Source organism: Lithobates pipiens, unplaced genomic scaffold (assembly GCF_037356315.1).
Source record: "Lithobates pipiens isolate NorthernLeopardFrog02 unplaced genomic scaffold, aLitPip1_a1.2 Scaffold_3, whole genome shotgun sequence".
NCBI classification, from domain to species: domain Eukaryota; kingdom Metazoa; phylum Chordata; class Amphibia; order Anura; family Ranidae; genus Lithobates; species Lithobates pipiens.
Genome location: NW_027507790.1, coordinates 177705878 through 177726469, shown reverse-complemented (window position 1 = coordinate 177726469; position 20592 = coordinate 177705878). Strand labels below are relative to the sequence as shown.

The 20592-nt window shown below is 43.8% G+C and overlaps 1 protein-coding gene across 2 annotated transcripts in view; it reads right to left on the bottom strand.

Moving 5' to 3' along the window:
- HMGCR (3-hydroxy-3-methylglutaryl-CoA reductase) overlaps positions 1-16039 on the bottom strand; it is a 30530-nt gene extending 14491 nt beyond the window's left edge. The window contains exons 1-2 of one of the 2 annotated variants that reach the window (XM_077462541.1): positions 15875-16039; positions 1826-2009 (exon numbers count right to left, since the gene is read on the bottom strand). In XM_077462541.1, coding sequence (XP_077318667.1) covers positions 1826-1990 — 165 coding nt within the window. In that variant the 5' untranslated portion in view covers positions 1991-2009; positions 15875-16039. Of the gene's footprint in view, positions 1-1825; positions 2010-15622; positions 15770-15874 lie in introns of those variants that run through there. The other variant, XM_077462540.1, reaches the window with a different exon arrangement.
- Between the last annotated feature and the right edge of the window lie 4553 nt (positions 16040-20592).

Here is a 20592-nt window from a genome sequence, read left to right as displayed (position 1 = left end):
GAGGTGTGCGCATTCATTCTTTCATTTTCTATACTCGCTGCCCAAAAAATGGCTCCTGTTAAGAGACATGCTTACGAAGCGGATTTCAAACTCAAGGCTATCAGTCACGCAGTACAACATGCTGGCCGTGCTAAAACATTTTGACAGATTTTTGCCATACATTAGGCGAACCGCATTATAAGGCGCAGTCGATTTGTGAGAAAATTTAAGGCTTTTATGTGCGCCTTATAGTCCGAAAAATACGGTATTTTATTCTCTTCAAGGTCTACTAAAAAATATATATGTTTGGGGGGGCGAGTAAATTTCTAGTGCAAAAAAAAAGAAAAAAAGAAAAAGAAGAACTTTAACTTGAAACCAACAAAATGTTATAAACAGGTTTAGTGTTTAAGTGGTTAAACTTTTTCCACGAGGTGGATCCGCTGCCTCGGAGTCCGCCAGCTCAGCGGGAGAGCTCTCCGTTGAACTGGCAGATGACAGGTCCCTTTCTGCTCACTGAACGGGGAGGGGCTTGTCAAGTGCCGCTGATTTCTATGGAGAGATTGGATGAAAACGGACAGCATGTCCATTTTCATCAGATCTCACCCCATCCGATTCCCCAGCGATGGATCCGGACGTAGGGCCTTCCATTTGCTTTTGGCGGATCGGATGGGGATGGATGTCAGTGGACATGTCACCACTGACATCCGTCGCTTCATAGACCAGCATGGAGCGCCCATTCAGGTCCGCAGTCAAAACTGACAGTCGGACCTGAACGGTATGAAAGGGGCCTTACAAACAAAGTCTATTCCATTGAAAATTACTACAATGTTTATACTTAAGTTCAACTGGTAAAGAATGTTTTGATTCTTGGCAGATTGCCCAGTTTCTCTTCCTTTCTTTTGATGGCTGTGGCTTCAGAAGAGCACAGAGAATTCTTTGCATAGAAAGAATTGTGAAACACTTTAGTGAAGATCTCGATAATGATTCCTGATTATTAATTGTGCAGCTCTGATGTGTGGATACTTGCGAACATTAGCAGACAGGTCATGTCACTCTCATTACCTTGTACAGGCTGAGTGGCAGAAGCTGTAACAACCGTCAGCCCAGCTGCAGCAATGCAGTGGGGTTAATTTAATAAAACTGGAGAGTGCAAAATCTGGTGCAACTCTGCAAAAAAAAAAAAAAAAAGCAATGAACTTGCAGGTTTTTCGTTCAAAGCTTAAATGAACAAACGGAAGTTAGAAGCTGATTGGCTCCCCATGCACAGCTGCACCAGATTTTGCACTCTCCAGTTTTTGTAAATCAGCCCCATTGTCTTACTGCAGTGGATCTGTGTTAAGAAAGCCCAATTTCATTCAGTCAAATATCCATCAGTGGTAAAGACGTGCGAGGAAACTCATCCAATTACAAAGCTGAAAACCTAAACTGTCATAATACTGGCAATGAATCTAATTTTCTAAACTGGGTGCAATTTAGACAATAAAGGATCTAGACTTTTGAATAAACTTCTCGCATTAGAAAAAACAAAAAACGGCAGTAAAAGCAGACTTGAATATTTTTTTTTTTTTTTTTTTTTTTTAACGCAGCTTTGCTCTCCAGGAAATCAAGGAAAACAAACACACACCAACACCCACACACAACTAGATTCAATAGTGGGATAGCAGTGTTTTTTTTCAGAGCTCACTCCCAATCAAGTCAATAGAAAAAGAACCACAACTTGATTACAATTTTTAAAAAATGACATCAATGTGGAATTGTGGTCAAGCATCTTTAATGCTGACTTCCCGCTCCAGAACACAAGGTATAGGCTGATATGATGAACACAGAGAGGTCTTGTTAAACTTACTTCGTCAAACTTCGGGCACTCATAGTTCCATCCACAGATTTTATCATTTCCAGTGAACATGTTCATGGACATCATGCAAATGGTCATAGTCACCGTACCCACGATGACCTCCCATGGATGGGAAGCCACAAACTGGCCATGCATGCGGAACAACCGGGACAACATCTTTACACTCTGTAGTGATCTGAAAAAAAAGAGAGAACAAATAAAAAATGACCAATTGTAAAAATGAAAATTAAAATATTCCAGCATCGCACAGAAGAAAGCAGAAGACTAAGAAACTCAGGAGGCCAATAGCGCAGAAGTTTTACAACTAAATGAAGAGCGTTCCTTACTTTTCTTCTAGCTTATATGCATTGGCTTCCTGGAATTGATGACCAGGAAAAGTCTGGACAGACACAGCTGCTCAGCTAAATCTACTGAAGGATTTTAATACCACAACAGCTTTCACTTTCGGTTACAGTATATTTTGCCAAGTGATTTTGTGAGAAAAACAGTCACAGCTACCTATCCCTTCAGATTATGGCTCCTTTCACACGGATGATCCGTTCAGGTCCGCCTGTCAAAAAAACTGACAGGCGGACCTGAACGGACACTCCATAGAGGTCAATGGAGGGACGGATGTCAGCGGTGACATCCGACCCGCTCCGATCCGAAAAAGTGTGATGGAGGAAAAACCTATTTTTACCATCAGTTTGCGGATCGGATGCCGACGGGCTCTACAGTCTGTCTTCATCCGATCCCCCATAGGGGAGAGCGGCGCTCTGACAGGTCCGTCCCTGCACACAGTGTGCAGAGACAGGCGTGTCATCTGCCTGCTCAGCGGGGATGGACACGTCCGTGTGAAGGAGCCCTTAGAGGGCTAGTAAATAAAAGATTCAATTATAGGAAACTGTGTTAATCCTATTTGCTGCAACTGAACAGATTCATTAAATTACTTTATACCAGGGGTTGACAAATTTGCTTGGAATCTAGGAGCCAGCTAAAAAAGTTAGGAGCCAGGTCCGTGACGGCGATCTGGACCTGTCCCTGGCCTGACATGGAGACGAGTGAGGGGAAGATAGCCCCCAGCCCCCCACCTGTCTCCAAGTCATTGCCCATAGCTCTTAGAGGGACATTTTTAAATTGCATTTTAGTGTAAATATGAGATGTGAGGTCTCTCTGACCCCAGATCTCATATATAAAAGAGGACCTGTCATGCTTTTTTCTATTACAAGGGATTTTTACATTCCTTGTAATAGGAATAAAAGTGACACACATTTTTTTTTTTTTTTTTTTTAAAAGAACAGTGAAAAAAATAAAAATAAAAGTTAAAATAAGAAAAAAAAATTGTTTTAAATGCGCCCTGTCTTGCCAAGCTTGCGTGCAGAAGCGAACGCATATATGAAAGCGGTGTTCAAACCACACATGTGAGGTATCGCTGCGATCGGTAGAGTAAGAGCAATAATTCTAGCCCCAGACCTCCTCTGTAACTCAAAACGTGCAACCTGAAGAATTTTTTAAACGTCGCCTATGGAGATTTTAAAGGGTAAAAGTTTGTCGCCATTCCATGAGCAGGCGCAATTTTGAAGCGTGACATGTTGGGTATCGATTTACTCGGCGTAACATTATCTTTCACAATATAAAAAAAAAAAAAAAATTGGGCTAACTTTACTGTTGTCTTTTTTTTTTTTTTTTTATTAAATAAAAAAATTTGCCCCAAAAAAAGTGCGCTTGTAAGTCCGCTGTGCAAATATGGTGTGACAGACAGTATTGCAACGACCACCATTTTACTCTCTAGGGTGTTAGAATAAATAATAAAAAAAAAAATATATAATTATATTATAGATATATATATATTTTATATTATACATATATTTATTATTATTATTATATATATATATATATATATATATATATATATATATATATATATATATATATATATATATATATATATATATAATTTTTTTTTTGTTTAGGGGTTCTAAGTAAAGGGATGGAGAAAGACTGGCCCATTAGCATTGTTGGTTGTAATTCCAACGGCCACCACAAGAGGGCGCCAGATTCCAGAAGGAACCATAGGATCACAGAAGGCCTCAAAGCCGGGGGCTCAATTACCGGCCGCCTGCGGCGCGGCCCGACGCGATCGCGCGGGGGGGGGGGGGTCCACGGAGACGGGATACCCCCAGCTATGCTGCCCCAGGCGCAAGGTCGCTGATTCTAGTCGCCAATGCGACCTGGCGACCGGGTTTTGTCGAGCACTGCTTTATACGATTGTACAGCCGTGGCCAAAAGTTGAGAATGACAAAAATGTTAGTTTTTACAAAGTCTGCTGCTTAAGAGCCGGTTCACACAGCGGGCGATGCGAGGCGACACGACTCGCCTCGCTCTCGCAAGTCGCCCCCGTTCTGTACAATGGAACCGTTCTGAGAGGAGCGACTCGAGTCGCTCCGACTCAGAAAAAAGGTTCCTGTACTACTTTTGGGCGACCTCGGGGCGACTTGCATTGACTTCTATACAGAAGTCATCTGCAAGTTGCCGCTGAGGTCGCGGCGAGGCAAGTCGGAGTCGCCTCGCCTGCAGTGTGAACCGGCCCTCAGAGTTTTAGATATTTTTGTCAGATGTTATTATGGTATAATGAAGTATAATTACAAGTACTCGAGTGTCAAAGGCTTTTGACAATGACATGTACCGTATATACTCGAGTATAAGCCGAGATTTTCAGCCTCTTTTTTGAGGCTGAAAGTGCCCCCCTCGGCTTATACTCGAGTCATCGCTGTCTGCCCGCTCGATCAGCGTGTCGAGCAGACAGACAGCGGCCATTCTACTATTCAAAAGCCGCGCCTCCGGCTCCGCCTTCGCCTGTGATAGGCGGAACACTGAATTTCCCAGCAGCCTGTGTTCCGCCTATCACGGACATCGTATCATCCTCGTACTACGGACGAGGATGATACGACGTCAGTGATAGGCGGAACACAGGCTGCTGGGAAATTCAGTGTTCCGCCTATCACAGGCGAAGGAGGAGGCGCGGCTTTTGAATTTTACAATGGCCGCCGAAGAGGGCACGGGACGGAGGCAAGGCAAGGCACGGCACGGCACGGGACGGGACGGAGGCAAGGCAAGGCACGACACGACGGCAAGGCACGGCACGGCACGGGACGGAACGGAGGCAAGGCACGGGACGGAGGCTCGGGACAAAGGTAGGCTGGACACACACACACACACACGGATGGATACACACACACACAGGGATGGGTGGATGGATGGAGACACACACAGGGATGGGTGGATGGATGGAGACACACACAGGGATGGATGGATGGATGGAGACACACACACACACACACAGGGATGGATGGATGGATGGATGGATGGATGGAGACACACACACAGGGATGGATGGATGGATGGACACACACACACACAGGGATGGATGGATGGATGGACACACACACACACAGGGATGGATGGACGGACACACAGGGATGGACGGACACACACACAGGGATGGACAGGCATGTCTCACCCTCGGCTTATACACGAGTCAATAAGTTTGCCAGTTTTTTTGGGGGTAAATTGGGGGCCTCGGCTTATATTCGGGTCGGCCTATACTCGAGTATATACGGTAGTTTATTGCAAAGAGTTAATATTTGTAGTGTTGACCCTTCTTTTTCCAAGACCTCTGCAATTTGTCTTGGCATGCTGTCAACTTCTGGGCCACATTCTGACTGATGGCAGGCAATTCTTGCATAATCAATGCTGGTCAGAATTTGTGGGTTTTTTTGTTCACTCGCCTCTTAAAGTGATTGTAAACCCTTACAACACACTTTGACCTACAGGTAAGCCTAGATTAAGGCTTACCTGTAGGTCCAAGAAACATCTCCTAAACCTATATGGTTTAGGAGATGTTTGCCCGAAGACAGGCACCGCTGTCTACGGCGCGCAGGCACACTGAGCGCGGCATCTTCAACGACGGAGCTGCCGCGCGTCGGCTCCCGTGCGCATGCGCGGGAGTGACGTCATCGCGGCTTTGCCAAATGACAGCGGCGGAGCTGCGAGACCCCACCGAGAAGATGGATGCGCCGGACTACAGGGGCTGAGAAGCAACCCCACACATCAATGGTCTCAGGATGCTTTACCGTTGGCGCGACACAGAACCGATTGTGCTCACCTTTTCTTCTCCGGACAAGGTTTTTTGTGGATGCCCCAAACAATCTGAGAAAATGACTTTACCCAAGTCCTCAGCAGTCACATCCCTGTACCTTTTGCAGAATATCAAACTGTCCCTGATGCTTTTCCTGGTCAGAAGTGGCTTCTTTGTTGCCCTTTTGACACCAAGCCAGCCTCCAAAAGTCTTCTCACTGTGCGTGCAGATGTACTCACACCCGCCTGCTGCCATTCCTGAGCAAGCTCTGCACTGGTGGTGCTCTGATCCCACAGCTGAATCAACTATAGGAGACAGTCCTGGGGTTTGCTATACTTTCTTTGGAGCCCTGAAGCCTTCTTCACAAATACAGTGCAAAGGTTTTTTTTTTTTTTTTTTTTGTTTTGTTTGAGATAAAAGTTAATTTTCATGGCAAAGAGGGACTTTGCAATTAAAGTGGGAGTCCGCGTTTTTTTTTTTTTTTAAAGCCAGCAGCTACAAATACTGCAGCTGCTGACTTTTAAAATAGTGACACTTACCTGTCCAGCGCGCCCGCGATGTCGGCACCCGAAGCCGATCTCTCGATCGTCTCTCGGGTGCTGCCGCCGCCATCTTGGGTATGGGAATCAGGAAGTGGAGCCTTTCGGCTTCATTTCCTGGTTCCCTACTGCGCATGCGGGAGTCGCGCTGCTCAATAAGGCTAGTCCCCACTGTCTCTGGGATCCGTGCGTTTCCCAGCAGGCAGCGGGGGACTTTCGGAAAGGGGCGTGCCTTCTGCAGAATCTACGTCGGAAGTGGGTGCAGATACCTGTACCCCCCTCCCCCCTGAAAGGTGTCAATTGTGGTGCCAGAGGGGGGGGATTCCAATGAGCGGAAGGTCCACTTTAGGGTGGACCTCCGCTTTAATTGCAATTCATCTGATCACTCTTCATAACATTCTGGAGTATATGTAAAATTTCCATTATAAAAACTGAGGCAGCAGACTGTGAAAATGTATATTTGTATCACTCAAAACTTTTGGCCATGGCTGTATATGTTGCATTATTCTCCTGGTTATATAACATGAGGGAAATTCCCTTTGTACATACTGAGCCTTCAATATCAAACCCTTATCAGTGACCGAACGGTTGTTTCAAGTTCACTGACCCCATTATTCAATGGAGTATTGTATGAACAATATTGAGACAGTCTCCACCTTTACAGTACGCACGATCAGAAAATCATACCAAAAATACCGCTTTTCGAATCACACGATAATCTGATCATTAGTATACTTTTGAGAGACAATCAGGACAGATCATGCAAAATTATCCAGAGACAAGCACAAAACTTTCTCGCACGATATCAGATCGCATGATTGTTTAATAAGTATAGTTTTTGCTGGAAAACGCAATACGCTACATCACTTCCTAATTTTTATTCTGTCGTACGAGAATTTTCGTGACCACTTTATTTCTGATAGGAGACTAGCATAAAAATAAAAAGGGAGGGGCGATCATTCGATCGATAGTCTCATTCTCCTAATACAAGTAAAACCAGTGACCATGAGTCAAACTAAAATAAAATGGTAAATCTGTTGTATATGTCAAGATATGCTAATAGGATGGAAACATGCAAGTATTTAGTCATCTAAACTAAAGCCACAAAAAAAAAAAAAAAAAAAAAAAAAAAAAAAAAAAAAGCAGCAGTATTTTTCATACATTTTTCTGATCGTGTGTAAAAGCCATTACAGAGAGCTCCAGCCTAATCTCTCACCTACTCATTGGACTCCTTGGTGATGAGTACTGCTGTGCGACAAGGCAAAAAGGTGCAAGCTGTGAGCTCAAACCCATATAGAGCACGTAGAGTGGGGGGAGGGGGGGAACCTTAGGGCACAGTAAAGCCCCACCCACTGGTTCTCCTGGATTACATGGGGTTGGGCTTAAGATGAACTTCAGGAAAATAAACTTGCAACGCTAGTTTTTGCATAGAGAAACAGAGAAAATTAAAAACCACACACCAAGATTTGGCTACGTGTATCGTGCCATCAGTAATGCCAATTGGTATATATTAGGTGTACCCATGTTACTAACCTACCAGCACTGCATATGACAGCTAAGCCAATCTTTAAAAATAATATAAAACAACTATTGACAGAATGGCAGCTGCAGTTTTCCTTATTCAGGGATGACGCTCTGTAAACTTGCTGATGCAACCCAAACTTCAAGTCGCAAGTGTGAAATGCCATTTAGTGCTTACAGAGCACACACTTAATATCATCCTGACAAAAGCTGGAAACTCCCGAGCTAGGAAAATCCAGATTTGTTCTTCTAGCACTTGAAAGAAATGGGTGGACACACAGAACAAAGGGGGATTTTGGAAAGATGGAATATAGAATTTCCCAGATATCTACATCAGAAGATAAAGCCATAACAGGGCACTTCTCACATTTCTTATCACTAGTACTACGCTCTCTAAAACAAACACTAAGACCCCTTTCACACCACACCGCAACTTGCGTCGGCGGTAAAACGCCGCTATTTTTAGCGGCGTTTTACCGCCGGATTTGCGGCGCATTTCGGCCGCTAGCGGGGCGCTTTTACCCCCCCCGCTAGCGGCCGCGAAAGGGTTAAAATCGCCGGATATACGGCGCAATAGCGGCGTTTTGCAGGCGGCATTACAGCGTCGCCCCATTGATTTCAATGGGGAGCAGCGGTGGAGGAGCGGTAAACACACCGCTCCTTCACCGCTCCAAAGAAGCTGCTGGCAGGACTTCTGATGTCCTGCCAGCGCACCGCTGTAGTGTGAAAGCCCTCAGGGCTTTCACACTACACACAATGGTGCAGCTTCTTTAGGGCGTTTTGCAGGCGCTATTTCTAACGCTATAGCGCCTGCAAAACCCTCTGGTGTGAAAGGGGTCTAAGTGCGGGTTCACACTACAGCGCTGGACATAAGAAATTCCATTGAAGTGAATGAGAGCCATCTTAATGTAAACTACTGAAGTTGATCAGACTTCAGAAAAGGTTCCTATACTACTTCAAGGCAACTTGTACCCATAGATTGCAATGGAAATTGCCTCCAAGTTGGATCTCCATTAATATCGAAGGGACTTTACAGAAAAAAGAAAATAATTTACCCAGGTACTTCCCACGTTTTCCCAGGCAACCCCACCCACAGAGCTGATTCTGTGATTGGCCACAGCCAAAGTCGCCTGTTCTGGAGGCAACTTTAAGACGCTTTGTAAGTTGCACTGAAGTCACTTCCAAATCGCCTTGCAAAGTCACGCTGCAAGTCGTGTTGCCCCTGTGTGAACCAGCACTAAACGTGGCATAGAAAGAAAAAAAAAGGGCAACCATGTATCAGCTAAAGAGGCCATAACCAAACAAAACCTCTAGACAGCTTAACAAAAAGTAAACAACCATCCAAGTGCAAACATTGATAATTCAAATACAAGTCTCACGTTTTTTTTCTAGTGCGCTTTGACTGCCCAAATCTGACAGATTCCACTGTCCACTACCAAAGACAAACTTGTTGGGAAGCTATTAAGCCATCATACATTGAGCACATACATGGACAGATATACTCACTAAATACAGCCAATTTAATATGGATGTCAATTGGCTGAATTGGGAAAATAAATAGGAGGATTCCTCCATCCATACAAAATGTGGTAGATAGAGGAATCCCCCCACCAAGACATTGTATTCTGACATCAGGACTCCCCAAAGTCAGAATATACTAATAAACAGCTGCAGCCACTGAATAAATGTTTTCCAGCTTGTCCCTCAACAGACGTTGATCTAATGTTCGACTTATATTGAACTAGAATGGCCAGAGACAGACTGAAACTTGGCTGCGCTCTGCTGAACCAGCCACATTTCAATTCATCTATGGCCAACTTACAGTGGAACTTTAGTCAGAAAATTAAGTCCTGCTAGATGACTTCAGGCTGGTCGCTTTTGCAGGTATAGCTGTGTACAACATTAGAGATAAGCACCTATACTGTTCAAAATGCAGTAATACACAGTCTCATCCTGCTCTGCACATGCTCAGTTGCTCTCCATTTTTAGGCACTGTACCAAATTTGTAGAGGCCGATCTGCTGAAAGCCTAAATAGATTTATTGCTGTTCAGGGGCTCTGGGCTTCAGCAAAAATGGCAGCCACTGGCAAGAAGAAACAGGAACAATGCTGGAGGCAATTAACAGCACACACTATTTTTGGTAGCATAATATGGAATGTTCCTTGCTAAAGAAAATTTTAATCAAGTTGTTATGAGTAAAGTTCTGCTTTAGCCTTTAGCACTCGTTCGGAGCTAAATGGTCAACCATACATGACTATCTACAGACAAGGTTGAATCAGCCCTATCCTAAAAAAAGTAGACAAATTACTGGCGTTGCACAGGTACCAGTGACAATATTAAGCATTTGAACGAGTGCTTGTACTTGTACAAATGCTCCAATAATAAAACCAATACTTTCAAGTCCGGGTTCACATATGTGCGGGGATAGTTTCAGTGCAATTTGTTAATAAAAAATAAAAAAATAAAAAATAAAAAAAAGTCCAATGCGATTTCATGCAGCGGTTCAGGTGCAGATTTTTAAAGTGTATGACACTGAAAATTGCACCACAAGTGCACTGAAATTACATTATAAATAGGGATTGTTAATTTGTATCAGCGAGTAGTTGAGAAAATAACTGGTCTAAAAAACTGGTATTGGTGCATCAGTACATAAAGATACTTATCCTTGTGTTAAAGCTCTGTGAATTAAGCATTAGGTTTGAGTCATCAGTAGAGAGCAATTGGGTCACATTTTTGACATTACTACACACAAACATTCTCTGACATATAAGAACAATTAAAAGTGACAAAGCAATCTTCCTTTGTCTATAAATATCTCAGTCCATTGGGAGATCTACCTTTCTAGGTGTACTAGCGTTTATGTACTCTACTAGTTACTACAGAACTTTGTGAAAATATATTTACCGCAACACATCGCCCCCCCCCCCCCCCCCAAAGGCACTTCACACTGCCCTCTGCGAACGACTGCGGGTGTCAATACAAAGTTAATGACACCCCCAGATCGGTTCACAGTGCGAACTGTGGATTCAGACAAGAATCAGATCGCATGGGTGTTCATGTCACACTGCGGGGGGGGGGGGGGGAAATCGAACCTTTAGAAGCACTTTTAATAACTCTTCCCCTAGGCACCCATACCCGCATAGGCTTTTAAAGGAGTTCAGGAGCATCAGCCTTTAGAGGCAAAAGGTCTTCGTGAACGCACTAGGCACCTTTAGCCATTCAGTGTTTTGGTAATTTCAATGGGCAATAACATAGACGCCCAAGTGTGCCTGGACGCTTCGTTGTGTCTTTAATGCTGATTTTTCCTGTCATGAGAAACAGAGATTACATGAGGCCTTGGGCTTGTTCACACCAATAGCCGAGTTTTACCATGGCTGCTGGTGTGTGCTGTGAAGGAAGTGGTGATAATATACTGCACAGTTCACTTTTTTCATTTGTATTTAAAATGTCACAAAGAGACATTTAATTTATATTTAACCAACTCAAGAGGTTAAGAAGTAGTGTACTGAGTCGCAATGTGCTACGCTGATAAATAAATGCATGCTGTACTTTTATGCACAACAGTGTGAAACTCATAAGACTCGGCACACTTTGCCTTGGCACTGCTTAGTGCAGCCGTACTCGTATGGTGTAAGCAAGTCCTTAAAGTCACCAGAATTTATTTCCTTATGCCCTTTTTTTTTAATTATTATTATTATTCAAAAGGAAAGGAAGACAACAATGGTTACAACCTGAATAGTCAATTAGCATGGAACATACTGGTAACTATAGTTACAATTCTGTGTTCTATCAGGTCACAACAGGTAGTGGATAGGTTCCAGAGTAAATGTTTTGCATCTCTTATGTGCCTTCTTGAGTTTTAAGAGCATTGTAAATTCCTGCTCTCCAGGAAAGGAAACCTAGAATGACAGAAATACTGACCTGCTCCTAAGAACACTATGGGGGTTATTTACGAAAGGTAAATCCACTTTGCACTACAAGTGCAAAGTGCACTTGAAATTGCACTGAAAGTGAACTTTGAAGCAAAGTTGCTGTAGATCTGAGAGGGACATGCAAGGAAAATAAAAAACAGCATTTTAGCTTGCACATGATTGGGAAAAAAAAAAGAAAAAAAAAAAATCAGCAGAGCTTCCCCTCATTTCAGATCTACATCGATTGCACTTGTAGTGCAAAGTAGATTTTCCTTTTGTAAATAAACCCCTACGTGCTTAGCTACCTCTGGCTTCAACACTTTTTCCATGTCCCCAATCCAAAGTGATCAGAAGAACAGGACATTAATAACAGCCTGCAAACTGAATCTTTCTACGTCTCCAACAACCAATCAGGTTCATACAGTCATGTTTAGCACAGGTTACATCTGACTGGTGGTTTTGCAACAAAGGCAATAAAATACTTTGCATGTCTGTCACCAGGCACCTATGACTAATACATAAACAATAAAAAAAAAAAAAAAAAAAAAAAAAAAAAAAAAAAGGGGAGGTCAACAGCATTATCCATAACAAGGCTTTCATTGAATTTTTGCATTGCATGTCAGTACATTGAAGAGTCCTGACGGGTGTGTGTGTGTGGTGTTTTGGGGAACTGATCAGTGATGTGATCAGTCAGCAGCTGCAAAATGATTTGCAGATTTACCACAGTTCTTATGCCAGTCAAAGATGATACAATAACAAAGAAAACAACATTCAGTACTGGTTTTACCATCCACAACGCCCAAAACCAACTTTAAATGGTACTTGTTGAAAATCTGATCCATCCAACTTGCATGGATATAAACCGCCTGTTATGTACATATCAAAAGGTGCTCACAGGAAAAAAGCATTCTAAATCCAAAACACTGTTATAATCTATACTGTTACAAGCTAATAAAAAAAACGATTAAAACAGCACTGAATCAAATATGCTTTATTTTTATTATTATAGTAAACCATCTCTATATACTCTCTGTATTCAGTCTGAATTCTGCTCAGCAGTGAAGAAGAAACAAGGCCGTCTATAGATCAGATCTACTGGGCAGGGCTCTTCTAGATTCTGGTTCAATATGGCGCCAGCTGTAATCTGCTCAGACACCTCCTATTGTACTAAGTCAGTGAAGGATGATGATTTTTACCGATATCAAGTCTAAAATATAATTATTGTATCAAATATATCATAACAGATTGATACAAAAAGGTCACATATAGTTTCCTGCATAGTATCATACATATTGGCTTTATTTTTAGTACATACTAAATGAATAGCTATTACTAAAGAAAAACAGATTTCAGAATTAACAGACACAGCAAAGAATAGCAATATTTTATTAGCTTAAAAATATAATAGAAAACATTTACATACAGATTATATATATATATATATATATATATATATATATATATATATATATATATATATACACATACATACACACACACACACGTGTGTGTACAAGGATTTACTAAAAACTGGAGCGTGCAAATTCTGGTAGCTCTGCATAGAAAGCGTTCAGCTTCCAGGTTTTACTGCCAAAGATGAATTATACAAGCTGAAGTTAAAAGCTAATTGGCTACCATGCACAGCTGCACCAGATTGTGAGTGCTCCAGTTTTAGTAAATCCCAGTAACATTTACTATTATATATTATAAAAAAAAAAATTAAGTATACTGTAAATCAGTGTTCGTCACCCTACAAGATACAGAGGGCCCAAATGCAGCTCCTGATATCACCAAAGGGCCGCGTAAAACATTACTAACGCTACAGCAGAGGACTTCCTAGAGAAACTGACCAGAGACTTTTCTACAGGAGTGGTTGGAGGCTGAGGTCATGCTGAAGGAGACAGAAACTAGGTGCTTGTTGCATGCAACTGCTAGAAATTATGGTTATTGAAGGCTCCTCTATAAACACATTTTTCCACTTCTAACTGCTAGGGCCCCACCGAGGGCTGCACTTCAAAACATTTGACTGAGCTATTAATAATCCCCCCTGCACATGCCCCCTCCGTGACTTTTCCATCAAAATCAACAATGCAACCATCAGGCCCTCCCCTCACGCCAGGGTACTAGGTGTAACCCTAGACTCTGACTTGTCATTTCAGCCCCAAGTCCAATCGTTGTCAAAAGTTTGTAGAATTCACCTCCATAACATCTCTAAAATTCACCCCTTTTTAACAAATGAAACCACCAAGCTCCTCATTCACTCCCTTGTTATATCTCGCCTTGACTATTGCAACTCCCTTCTCATTGGCCTGCCTCTCCATAGGCTATTCCCTCTTCAGTCTATCATGAATGCTGCTGCCAGACTTATCCACCTTACCAACCGCTCAGTGTCTGCCAACCCTCTCCTCCAATCCCTACACTGGCTCCCAATCACCCAGCGAATTAAATTCAAAATACTAACCACAACATACAAAGCCATTCACAACTCTGCCCCGAGCTACATCACCAATCTTGTCTCCAAATATCACCCAAACCGTCCTCTCCATTCTTTCCAAGATCTCCTACTCTCAAGCTCTCTCGTCTCCTCCTCCCACACTCGTCTCCAGGATTTCTCCAGAGCCTCTCCAATCCTCTGGAACTCGCTACCTCCACTGGTCCGGCTATCCCCTACTCTTGCTACCTTCAGGCGATCCCTGAAAACTCATCTATTCAGGGAAGCCTATCACGTCTCAAACTAATCTCCTACCACTTCCTTCAGCTCATTCCCGACAGTTATAACCTTCTGTACCACCTGCCCCACCCTTTTAGATTGTAAGCTCTTCTGAGCAGGGCCCTCTTAATCCTCTTGTATTTTATTGTAACTGTATTGTCTCCCTTTTATATTGTAAAGCGCTGCATAAATTGCTGGTGATTATATTATACATACATACATACACACACATATATATATATATATATATATATATATATAAATCCTGAAGAATAATAATAATTTGTAATTGGGGGACATGGTGCCGCAGTCACCAGAGCAATTACATTGCAGTCATTGGGGGGGGGGGGGGCACACCGTGGAGCTGCAATAGTCAGGAGGGGGGACCACAGAAGAATAATTGTTCAGGGGGAGGGGGCTGCAGAGCCTCAAGTCGCAGGGGTGGGGTCGCCGAGGTACAGTGATCATGGGGGGGGGGGGGGGGTGGGGGGGTGGACCATGGAGCCATCGCCCTGGGGTTGTTGTGGAGCCACAGTTGGACGGGGGACCATGGAGCTTCAGCCATTAGAGGTGGGGGGGGGGGGTGTAAGGGTGGAGGATCTCAGGACTTCAGTCATCTTGGGAAGGGGGGACCATGGAGCCTCAAGTTGCTTTGGGGGGGGGGGGGGGAGACTGCGGAGCTGCTATCGTCAGGGGGGTTGCCGTGCAGCCGCAGTTGGTGGGTGGGGGAGGAGGGACCTGCAGTTGCCAGGGACACAGTGAAAGGTAGGTACTATCTTATAGAACACGGTTTCACATATCTCTTGCTCAATATTGCGGTCTTCCTTTGCAGCTCTCTACATTCAGTCACATAACACTTTATAACAAGAGAAATTGATGCTGGAGGACCTTCCAATCCACCAGCTGTGCTCCCAGCTCTGAACATGGAGGTTCATCTCCATCCCAACACATACTACCTGCACTACACCCTCCGCCATAGAGGAGACTTGCCTTACGTCCACCCCTCCCGCTCCTGAGCTCAGTCCTGCGCCCACTTCATGAAGCCTCCTCCAGGTAGGACATCTAACAATGGTGACCAGCTTCCTTCTTCCTTGTCCAGCTATGCTGCTTGGCCCGGGTCGTGACCTCATACAGGAAGACGAAAACAGCACGAAGGACCCCTGCCTCCATCTCTGCCCGGGGCTGTCTAACTCGCTGCCTGTTTGCAATAAGCAAAGCGAATATCCCCGCGCACACACTCACCTTCAGGCAGGTGGATCTATCCTGACAGGCCCGGCGGCGGCGGAGTTGTCGCGTCTGGAAGCGGCACTATTACAAGAAAACCTCTCCAGTCCGCCGCCGCAAAGCGAGTGAACGAGCGCGTCACCTGATCCTACAGTGACAGCCCCGACGAGGAAGGGTGGAGCTAGCGTGTTGGAAACAACGAGTGGCCTGATCCTGCAACCAATCGGCGCCTTGGACAGGTGAGCTCGTCATTGCAGTTGCTGTGGCAACGAGCATCCGTGTAAGACAAGGCGATCTCGCCTCACTGACAGCGAGCCAATAATAAGGGAGAGCCGAGAGTGAGGGGGACAAGGAAACCTTGCTGTGCAAACTGGCCATGAACTAGAGGGGGCAGCCAGGCGTTCCCTGCATCCTCCCGTATAACGTGCACTGTGCACACACTTACATCATATTTACCCATCTATTCCAAGAAATCACCTAAAACCCATCACCAGACACTGGGACTGTTTACCAATCTTCAATCCTCATTTCTATGTATCCCATAGAGACCTTATATTCACCCTAGGCTACGTTTCCACTAGTGCGACTTGGGATTGCAAAGTCGCGTGACAAGTCATACCTCATGATTTCCAAAGAGTGCTGTTCATCTGTGCGACTTCAAGTCGCAGCGACTTAAAAGTAGTCCCTGCACTACTTTGGTCAGACTTTGATGCAACTTGAGGTCCATGGACCTGAATAGAAGAATACACAGGCATTGCTTCAAGTCTCATGAAATTTGCGGCATAAATCACAAAAAATCATGCGACTTTCAGGTCGCAATAGTGGAAACCTAGATTTTAGGTAGGTGCGAGAGTAGTGGGTTTTTGTGTATACTGCCAGTGCAGATAAATTTAGGCAGGCCTATGCTGTGAGCTAGGCCTGTTTGTTTTTGATCTGGTGACAGGGGAGTGGTTTAGTGTAGCAGCAGGTGACTGACATGTACTTCAGCTCTTGGCCGCCTCCTCTGTTTCCAGGGAGAATGTTCTAGAAAAAGATGCAAGGCAGAGAGCTGGAGTGACATGGGGTGTATTTTGGAGCCCTGACCAAACCCCAACTAGGATTGGCAGGCCTCCTATATATACACCCATGGTCAGCCTGTTGAGGGACGAGTTGTCAGGTGTAAGAACTGAATGATGGCGTGTTAGATTTGAGGGAGGGGGGGGGGGTATACCTCAGGCCAGGAGCTGGGAGGGAGCCTCTCTTTACACGGCCATTGAGAGGTGTCCTGGAACAGGAGCTGGAGGAAGACAGCCAGGAGCATAGCCAGGAATGTCATTCAGGAGGGATCCATGACGAGGTCGGTGAGTGAGAAGCTCTAGGAGAGACATTCCAGGCTTGGATGTGGAGCCAGAGGGAGAGACTGTGATGTTGTTGAAGTTAAGTTGCTGCAGCCAGGAGGGTTGGCAGGACTTGCATCGGAGGTGCTGAGAGCAGTAGTCCACCAAGGATCAGTTAGCACAATTATCTTGTTCATCTAAAATGGTTTCTACTAGGAAAATGTTAGGACTTATTCAGAGTGAGGCCTAGCCATGTGCTAATAGTGACAGGAATCTGGAACTGGACAGTGAAGGAAAACAAGTGATCTCAAGTAGTGTGCTGGAGGAGATGTGGAGTAGCAGAGACTGTCAGTTTAGATTCAACTACATTTATTTCCATTACTAAAGATTCATTATCCGGGCATCCCATGTCCATTTTCCCCATCCAAGTTTAATCCCCTAATAAAAACAACAAAAACAAACAAGAGACTGTTCATTGACTGGAGAAAGTGTGTCTAAAATGGATGTCTGGCCAGCATGGTGATGTGTGGATGTTGAAACACACAGGGGCACCACTACACTTGTGCAATTTGTCTTGCGACTTGGGACTGCAAAGTCGCATGAAAAGTTGTACCCCATGATTTCCAATGAGTACCATTCATATCTGTGTAAATTCAAGTTGCGCCAACTTCAAAGTAGTCCCTGCACTACTTTGGCCCCACTTTGATGCAAGCTGAGGTCCATAGACCTCAAATTTACATAGGCATTCTCTGCAATTGCGGTAAAATCATGTCAAAATCGTGTGACTTTGAAGTCACAGCAGTAGGAAAGGGGCCTAATGGCCCATACATACGATCCAAAAATTGGACGAAAAATACAGCTTTAGATGCGATCGCACGATAATCGGATCGTTAGTACAGAGCTTTTGAGAGCTGATCACGACAGTTCATCCGATAATATTACACGAAAAAATTTCTCGTATGATACCAGATCGTACAATTTTAATTTAATCGGTACAGTTGCCATCCGAAAATACAATACAAATACATTACAACACATGACTTCATTTCCAATTTTTGTATTCTGTCATATGAGAATTTTCATAACTTTAGTAAACTCTTCAGGTTCGATTTACAACTAGCATGCAAAAAAACCCCAAAAAACTGACAATCTGTCATTCGATTTTTGGATCGTGTGTATGGGGCATTAGGCTGTTTGCACAGTGATAATTATAGAAACCAGTGGTGAGATGATTTGACCTTTGTGACATAGTGCATTATCCTGCTGGAAGTACCCATCAGAAGATGTGTACACTGTAGTCATCAAGGGATGCACATGGTCAGCAACAATACTCGGGTAGTCCATGGAGTTTACACAATGCTCTGTTGGTACGAAGGGGCCCACATGTTGTTTACCCCAAAATTCTGACCCTACCATCTGAATGTTGGAGCTGAAATCGAGACTCCTCAGACCAGGCAACGTTTTTCCAAACTTCTATTGTCCAGTTTTGGTGAGCCTGTGCTAATTGTAGACCCAGTTTCCTGTTTGTACCTGACATGAGTGGCACCCGGTGTGGTCTTCTGCTGCTGTAGCCCATCTGTTTCAAGGTTCAATGTGTTGTGCGTTCAGAGATGGTATTCTGCATACCTTGGTTGTAGCAAGTGGTTATTTGAGTTACCTTTGCCTTTCTATCATCATCTATCCATTATTCTCTGACCACACTTTTTCCTCCACACATCTGTACAAAAATAAATTTCTCTTTTTCGGACCATTCTCTTTAAACCAGTGGTTTCTCAAACCTCCTAGAGGCGTGACTCCTTGATAAAATTTTCCAAGTTGTGGGGCCCCCTAACAGTAAAAATTTTGTTGCTCCCACACTTGTCCATTTTTTATGATTACTGGCTCTTAGGGACCTATCTGACCAAAGATAATGGTTATGCAGTGCATTATGGGTTCAGGTGCAAATTTATGGTCACAAATTCTGAGTTTCGCCAAATAATGAGATCCTCCACCTCAAATCCAAGGTGACACTGACCAAACTTCATCCCTACTGGAACTGTTCATTCCAGCATGAAACACACGTAATATAATATTATTAATACCAAGCCTGGGTTCACACTATAGCGATGCGGGAACTAGCATGATTCCAGCGCCGGTTCCAATATCGCATCTTTGCCCTCTGTGGGTGTTAATGCAATGTTAACCACTTCAGGCCCAAAAGGATTTACCCCCTTCCTGACCAAGCCAGTTATGCTATACGGCACTGCGTCGCTTTAACTGACAGTTGCACAGTTGTGCAATGTTGTACCCAAGAAAAATTTAGGTCTTTTTTTCTCCCAGAAACTGAGCTTTCTTTTGGTGGTATTTGATCACCTCTACGGTTTTTACTTTTTACACTATAAACAAAAGAAGAGCGACAACATTTGCAGTGATTCCTCACATGTGTAGTGCGATTGCTGTGTATATACTGTATATGTGCGGGACTGACACGGGACTGACACATGGCGAAGTGGCGAATATTCCCAGTTGCTAACGGAGACTACTCATAAACTCCTCATAAGGCAACAGATCAAACGAAGATCGGCTTGATGTGCTGCTTCACAATCCAGCAACGGCTTGTAAACAAACAATTTGGAAGTGAATAAATCCTTGACGCTTCGGTTTGTGATGTCACACAGTGGGGGAACAACATCAGTTCTTCTCACTGTGTCTGCAGAAGTTGTTGCTGTCGGTTACATTCTTACCAGACTCCCCGATTGGACGGGGAGTCTGGTAAAGGAGGTGGCGGTGGAGGTGTTACCCCTTTCCGTTGTCTGTAAAAGTAATCCAACTTCTGTATAGCTGCTAGGATTACTTTTACCATGTAAAGAATCACCTCCTGTAAAAAATTATACTTGGATTATCGCTGTATCACTGCAATATTATAAATGTTTGGGTTTAATATCACAAGAAAATAAAGAAATCAACAGAAAAATAACAGCAAAAGGAAAAAAGTGGTAAAAGGGGGTGATTAGCATTAACTAATATTTAAATAAGAACATATTTTAATACAGATAAGCATGCAGGCCAAATGACATTGTTTTGATGTACACAATAATCAATCAGAGTAAATACAATGAAAAAATAATGTTACATTGTATTTCCTTATGTAAACTAAAGCTGGATACATACATCCAGGTTTTTTTTTTCATTCAGGCTCAGTTCACACTGAGGCAGGCCACCTGTTAGGCGATTTAGCAACCTGATAAGTCACGCTCCATTCAGTGCAATTGGAATTGTTCTAATCGGAGCGACTCAAGTCGATCCAACTTAGAAAACGGTTCCTGTACTACCATTTGGGGGCGACTTCAGAGCGGCTTGCATTGACTTTTATTACAGAAGCCATTTGCAAACCATGCTGAAGTTGTGCTGTATGGGGCGGCTTCAGAGCTGGGCGACTTT